Source organism: Dipodomys merriami, unplaced genomic scaffold (genome assembly GCF_024711535.1).
Source record: "Dipodomys merriami isolate MVZ:Mamm:240054 unplaced genomic scaffold, mDipMer1.0.p SCAF_446, whole genome shotgun sequence".
Taxonomy (NCBI): domain Eukaryota; kingdom Metazoa; phylum Chordata; class Mammalia; order Rodentia; family Heteromyidae; genus Dipodomys; species Dipodomys merriami.
In genome coordinates, this window is record NW_027206009.1 from 521,221 (window position 1) to 528,413 (window position 7,193).

General features: G+C 60.8%; 1 protein-coding gene across 7 annotated transcripts in view; it reads left to right on the forward strand.

The window, feature by feature from the left end:
- The window catches only part of LOC138808184 (serine/threonine-protein phosphatase 2A 55 kDa regulatory subunit B gamma isoform), a 55,997-nt gene extending 53,496 nt beyond the window's left edge, over nt 1-2,501 (forward strand). For all 7 annotated transcript variants that reach the window (XM_069994132.1, XM_069994133.1, XM_069994127.1 and 4 more), the window contains one exon: nt 118-2,501. In XM_069994132.1, coding sequence (XP_069850233.1) covers nt 118-409 — 292 coding nt within the window. In that variant the 3' untranslated portion in view covers nt 410-2,501. The remainder of the gene's footprint in view (nt 1-117) is intronic.
- Nucleotides 2,502-7,193: the final 4,692 nt, after the last annotated feature.

Genomic DNA, 7,193 nt, shown 5'->3' on the forward strand with positions numbered 1-7,193 from the left:
AGGGAATCCCTGGAGAAAGGTGACATGCAGGGTGGACAGGAAGGGTGGCGTGCCGGCTCTGGGTGTTCCCTCCCGCCTCCCCCTCCTCGGCTGACCCCCGTTCCGCCCTCCCCGCAGCGTCATCATGACGGGGGCTTACAACAACTTCTTCCGCATGTTCGACCGCAACACGAAGCGGGACGTGACGCTGGAGGCGTCTCGGGAGAGCAGCAAGCCGCGGGCGGTGCTGAAGCCACGGCGCGTGTGCCTGGGTGGCAAGCGGCGGCGGGACGACATCAGCGTGGACAGCCTGGACTTCACCAAGAAAATCCTGCACACCGCCTGGCACCCGGCCGAGAACATCATCGCCATCGCCGCCACCAACAACCTCTACATCTTCCAGGACAAGGTCAATGCCGACGCGCACTAGGGGGCGGCCGCAGCCGGCCCTCCCCGCAGCCTGGCCCCGGTGTCCCGACGCGACCCTCACAGCCCAGCCGCAGGGGCGGCCGTGTGGGGACCTGGCCGTGTGGCCCCCCCCCCCGCCAGCGCCCCTGAGCCGGATTCGGCGTGGGTGGAATATGGGGAGCCACGCCACAGATCCTAAGACAGATGTGGAGCCACAGCCACAGATCATAAAGCAGATGTGATTAGCGGGGCTCGGTGGTCAGGGTTCCTTCGTGCGCCTGTGTCCCCGTGTCTGGCTGTGGTCTTGGGTTTGTTAGGACTTCATACGGTCTTGGGTGGGGATCCCCCAGCCCCGGCCCGGCCCTCATGCTCGGGGAGCAGAGGGTGGAAGGTGAGCCGTGTCTGGCTCCAGCGTGCGCGGCCGTGAGTGCTGCCCAGCTCTGCGGACGCTTGAAGTCTTTCTGGACCCCAGGGCCCCTGTTGGTGCGGCTTCCTCCAGGGAAGGGGTGTGGATGTGGGGGTGCCCCGGCCCTCACTTCCCGCCACCCTCGGTTCCCCGCTGCCCTCCCTGCGGGGCTTCTCCACCTTCCACACCCTGGGCGCCTTTGGGAGCCAGCACCGCGCGGCCCGCGGCCCCACGCTGGGGGTCCGGTCATTTCCTCTACAGACACTGAGCGCGGTGGGGACGCAGGGCACAAAGGAGGAAACTGAGGCTCGAAGCAGGGAGGCCAGCCCTCCCCCGTGGTGGGCCGTGGCTGCACACAGGCCCTCCTCCGGCCTGGTGACACAGCATCCACCCCGAGGGAAGGTTCTGGAAAGGAGATGGCTCTCCATCCTGCGAAGTGCGTGTGGATGGTCCCCCCCTTCCCCCCCCCCCCCCCCCCCCCCGTGCCCTGCGGGGCGTGGCTCCGCCCACCCTCGCTTGCTTCTCCCGGCTCTCCGGGCCTTGCCACAGCCCCACGTCAGGTGGCGCTGTCCCCCCGGTCTGCAGGCGGGGACCCCAGACCCGCACCTCCTGAGGTCCTTGCGTGGGCTGACGTTTTGATTCAGGAAGTAGAGGGCAGACGGGCACACTTGAAGCCAACGTCATTCGTTCATTTTGTGTTTGTTTTTGTGTTTTACACCTTGGACGAACACGCGGGAAACAGACCCGACTGAGATTCCCCCGGGGACCACCGGCTCCTTGTATGTGTGGAAAAGCACAACGCGCATGCGCCCTGACTCCCGGCCACACATTTACACAGCAGGGGGCCATCGGCTTTCCTTCTTTTTCTTTTTTAATCGACATGAATGAAGAATGTTTGTTTATAGATCACTCTACAAGCCAGGTGACCTGGACAGTATTATATGTACATATCTACCCTAACTCAGTTTAATGATCCAAGGATCGGTTGACTGCCCCCTCCCCAGCCCCCTTTGTAAAGAGATTCGAGAATGTAGTAAATTGTATAGAATTCTTGTCAAAGCCAAAACCCAGTGAGGGCCTTACACAACTGCTCGGGGATCTGGCACCATGTCTCTCCCTTGTATGATTCAGACTTACGAGAGGAAGTTTGCCTTTTTTGAGTCATAGTTTAAGTGAACATTTACTGTATTCAAAGTGTAAATCTTACAAGATCTGCAAAAAGCAGGGAGGGTCTTCTTCTGTTTTCAACTTGGGGTACCAAACCAAAAAGCAAAAAGAAAAGACACAAAAGGACAAAAGGATCTTCTCTGGATACTTGCCCAAAGCACTCGGTGGTAACAAGTGTGTATGTGGGGGGAGGGAAGCTGGGAGGGGGCGGGCAGCGCGGGGCGGGGCGGGGCGGGCGGACCCGAAGCCAGGTCACAAAATGTGTCTTGACTCTGAGTGTCGGGGTGTTGGCGTCGTTGGTGTGGCGTTGTTGGGGTTGGGGTTTTCCTTCTGGCGTGGTGGTTCTGGAGGACGGAGTCCTGGGCGTGGTGGGGCTCAGCGGGGACGGGGCGGTGTCATTGGGCCTGATCGTCTCCAACTCTGTCACTCATAGGTGCATTCTTTCTTCGGTGTCTCACAAACTATCCAACTGTTGAAAAAAGAATATAAATATGTGAATACCAGCTTTTTCCAATAAAAATAACAAATGTTACATCTATAAGAGGCTCCTGGTGTGGCCCGTGTCTGAGCAGAGGGGTGTCCTGGGGGCGGGGTGGTGGGTGGGTGCACCAGGGGGCATCTGTCTGGGGATGAGGTTTCGGGTGGGGCTGGGCTGCCTCCTGCTCCAGCTCCTGCTTCCTGTCCTGTCCCACCCCAGCGAGGAGGGACCCGAGCGCTACAGTCGCCGACCCCAGGTCAGGCACAGGGATGGGGGCGGGGCAGCAGACAGTGCCTTAAACTGAAGCAGCTGAAGTGTCCAGCGGTCCAGCAGCATGGTGTCCAGCCAGGCTGGCGCTGCCCTCGGCTGGCCCACGCAGCGCACACAAGCTTCGGGGTCCCCGCAGGTGGACAGCGGGGCAGAAGGGACCTCAGGCACCTGGACTCAGAGAACCCCAGGCCTGCCTGACAGCTCACAGGAGCCTGTCGGGAGAAGGCCATGTGCCCTGGGGGCTCCCCTGTACCCCACCTGGAGACTCAGTCACCCCCCCCCCATCACCTTCCAGACCTTTTACACTCAGATCTAGCAGGTTGGAGCCCTGTGGTCAGGAAATAGCCCCTGGGGAGGAGAATCCTGCCACCCACCTGTGGGCCAGGGGCTAGCCTGTGAGCCACGCACGTCTAGTAAGCGGTGGGTGGGGTTAGAAGTCAACCCCTGATGGTGAAGGGGCCCGCGCGGTGATCAGGATGGCTTCGGCCAGCAGGCCCAGCGTGGGCCCTCAGTACGCCCCCGTGCGGGGGGCCTTATGTGGATCACAACCGCCCTCGAAGCCCGGAGAGGCGTGGCTCTGCGGGGAGAGGCCCAGCCCTCGAGCACAGAGCCAGGAGGCCACGGCAGGCCGTGGGCACTCTTGAAACCGCTCGCCCCAGGCCCGCCCCGGCACGCGGAGGTCAGACCCAAAATGCTGTGAATCTAGGAGCTGTTTCCCTGCAAAGTAAGTTCATATGAGCTGAATCGTAGTACATTTGGAGGGCCAGGCGGCCAGGCGGAGACACGTGTGCACACCGCAGTATGGACTCGTGTGTGGCTCGCTTGGCGCTCGGGGTTCATCCTCTGCATGGCGGTGACTCAGAGCAGGCCCGGCAGGCTGGGTGTGCGTGTGAAGGGGTGGTACACGGGGGAGTCCATGGTGATCTGGAGCGGCAGCTCCCGCTGTCTCGTCTGAGGACGGTAACGATGTTGGCCTTCTTCGATACAGAGGACAGCTCCAACCTTTATGAACGTGTCTACGATCAGCAGTCCTGGCAGAAACCGACTCTTGGGACCAGCAGGAAGGAAATGACACAGAAAAGACCTGAAGAATTGAACATGGATGTGTTCCAGGTCCAGATGCAGGATAACAGCCATCCAGACAACCCAGCCCCAGCCTCCCAGGTCTCCACCTGCTCCCAGGAGCTGTTTGTTATGAATCCCTCAGCGGATGAACCCCGTGGATGAGGTCGGAACTCGCAACCCAGTCACCCCTCTCCCAACATGACAGGGAGCCCTGAACTTCCCAAGGTCACATGACCGGGGGCCCTGGACCCCGTCATCTGTTTCTATTGCTATGACAGAGTGCCGGAGGCTGGGTTCTTTAGAAAGAAAAGCTAATTCAGTGCACAGATTGGGAGGCCAAAAGTCTTGGAATTCCCTCGGTTTGGCCTCTGGCCACCATGCAACATGAATTGAAGGGAAAAAAATGAGAGCCAGACTTCTGACTTTCTGACCCTTGGAGAAGGCAGGCAGGGAGAGCCTGGCGAACTCCACAGCCTCGCTGTGAGGTTCACCCCCTGGAGGAGCAGCTGCCACCAAGGCGTCCCAGCCTCTAGGTGGTTTCCAAGCAACCAAGAAGCTTTTACAGCCTGACATAAGTGCTCAGATTATGTCTGTGGGGGGGTGGGGGGGTGGGGGGGAGGGGCTTCTTTCAAAGCATAAAGCATGCATGTTTACTGCCACCAGGATGCTGTTAGAATTAGCACAGCCCACACCCTCAGGTGACAGGCTCCAAGAGGGACGGAATCTGCACAAGGCAGTGATGGAATGGGGGGTGGGGGACAGTGAGAATGAACATTGTAGGCGTCTTCATGACATCTACGCCCCCAAAAGTCCAAAATAGGAACCAATACGGATGTCTGAAGGGTGAATTCTTCATGCAGCATGCCTACGAAGGCACGTGACAGACAGACAGCATCTCAGGAGACCAGCCGTTACCTTTGCAAGCCCGGAAAACCATTCAGCAGGTTTCCTGAGCACCTACTCTGTGCTCACAGGCTGTGGGCCGTGGGTCTCAGAGCCGTGGTCTTACCTTGGGCCTCTCTGTGCTCCTCTGCAGACGCAGGGACACAGAGCCCACTCGTGGGTTGGGATTCCCTCCCCCTCCAGCAGGGTGAGAACCGTCAGCCGAGCCCTGGTGACCACTGTGGCTGGGTGGGGCCAGGCCTGGGGGTGGGCAGGGGTGTGTGGCCTGCAGGGGTGAGGGAACTGGGGAGCTGTGCAGGGTGGGAGCAAGGGAGTTGCCAGCCCAGTGACCCGGGCATCTGCATCTCCAGCCTGGCCTGGGCCATCAGGGTTCCCCGCAGGCCGGTGACCTGCCTGTGACTGTCGCTGCCACTGCCCTGGACCCTGAGAACACAGCAGCGGCTGCGGAGCGCTGCCCGCTGTCTTGGGCCCACAGGTTGACCATAAGCGGAAGAGCTCGGCATGGCTGCCTCGGAATCCAGGCAGGACCGCTGTTGGGAGTGATGACGGCAGAGCAGGACCCCCAGGGGATCCAGAGGCCATCTACGGGTCTCAGGAGCCCGCGAGGATGTGGGTGAGGCTGGGCTCTGGGGTCCTGACTGCTGTCCCCGGCGCCATGCGGAGTCAGATCCCGGTGTGTGTGTGGGGGGGAGTCACCATAGAAGAGTGTGGTCCATGGTCATCTGAGCAACAAGGGAGAAACAGGAGACCCCGCCCCAGGAGGCCCCCGAGGGACGCAGTGGGTGGACAGCAGGAGTGGTAACAGGAGGCCCCGGGCCTGGTTGGGGGCAGCTGAGGGCGGGACGCCAGCCAGGGCTGATGTGGGAGTGAGCCCCCACCATCGGTACCACTGCTGCCTCCTCCTCAGGCTGAGTGCGGGCTGTGGCAGCAGGGGCACGGGCAGGGACAGCGGCCGGCACTGGGGTGGCCAGTGGCTTTGTCCCCACTCAAGCTGAGCCACCTCCCATCCTTTCCCAGGAGCCTTTCCGAATCCCCAGGGAAGCCTGGGGCCCGGTCCTGCGGGCAGGGCAGGGGTGCCAGCAGGCTCTGGAGCCCCAGGAATTCTGTCCCAGTGCCATCAAGCTGTCCGAGCTGACGCACTGCGGCCTGCGGGGGGGGGGGGCGGGAGCTGTCTGTCCAGGCTCCCCGACTCACCAGGCCCAACTTCCCTTCAGCCAGGGCGCGACCCCGTCAGTCCACCAGCCTCCTCGGTGACACTGGGCTCTAGAGGCCGCCCGAGGCTCTCCGCCGTCCCGAAGCCTTGGGGACTGGACTCCGTCCTGGCCTCCCAGGTCCCTTCCCCTGCCGGCTTCCAAGCCAGGGTGACAATGAAAACACAGCCAGCCACAGCCCGAACTGTCAACACAACCAGAGCACAGCACAGGACTGACCCCCTCCCCCTCCCCCAGCGGGGGGACCAGCCCCATGGCAAGGGGTGGTAAACCCCCAGACCATCACTTTCCTTGGATGCCATTTTATAAGTATCTTGAGTTTCTAAAGAATTGCTGACTGGGCTGGGAAGGTGGCTCAGTGGTAGAGTGCTCGCCTTGCATGCCTGAGGTCCTGGGTTCGATTCCTCAGCATCCCATTCACAGAAAAAGCCAGAAGTGGTGCTGTGGCTCAAGTGGTAGAGCGCTAGCCTTGAGCTGAAGAGCTGAGGGACAGCGCCCAACCCAGAATTCAGGCTCCACAAACCAAAAAAAAAAAAAAAAAGCATTGCTGACTGTTCACTTTCCCCTCTGAGAGCCCAGGGGCAACATCTGGGCTGAGGTTCCGTGTGCCCCAGAGTCACAGCAGAGGCCTCGGTGACACACTGGGGACTGAGGGGCGGGGGCGTCAGGCACACAAACCTCAGTCCTGAGCTTTGTAACACACACACACACACACACACACACACACCAGAGCTTTGTAACACACACACACACACACACACACACACACACACACACACACACACACACACTGCATGCATACATACCCCCCCCCCAAACACACACAAAGACTTCTCCAAAAACAACACAGAAGACAGGTTTCACCGAAGCGTTTTATTTTGGCTGCTTCTGGCCTTGACCCTGGCCTTCGGCTCTGGCGCGGCACAGCCATAGTCGTGGGCAGGAAGCCCTGTGGAGCCAGACAGGGCCTCACTCACCACCGAGCCCACTGGACGGGGAGCCACGAGACAGGCCGTGGCACCCACAGCCCGGGGAGGGGGTGTCACAGGCCGGGGCACAGGGCTTGCACCGGCAGCAGTGCACGGCGCAGGAAGGCGGTTTGCCGGCAAGGCTCAGCAGCAACCGTATAAATAAGAGAGGATACCATCGAGTCACACGGACGTGTTGAGCTCTTGAAAAAACAAAAATCCAACCCAAAAGGAAGGGAGGGGCCAGGAGTGCGCTGGAGCCGGGGAGGTGGGAGAGGAGAGTCCCCGCTCGGAAGTGCTTCTCAGGGTCTAGCCTGGAGCTCAGCGTCATCTTCACG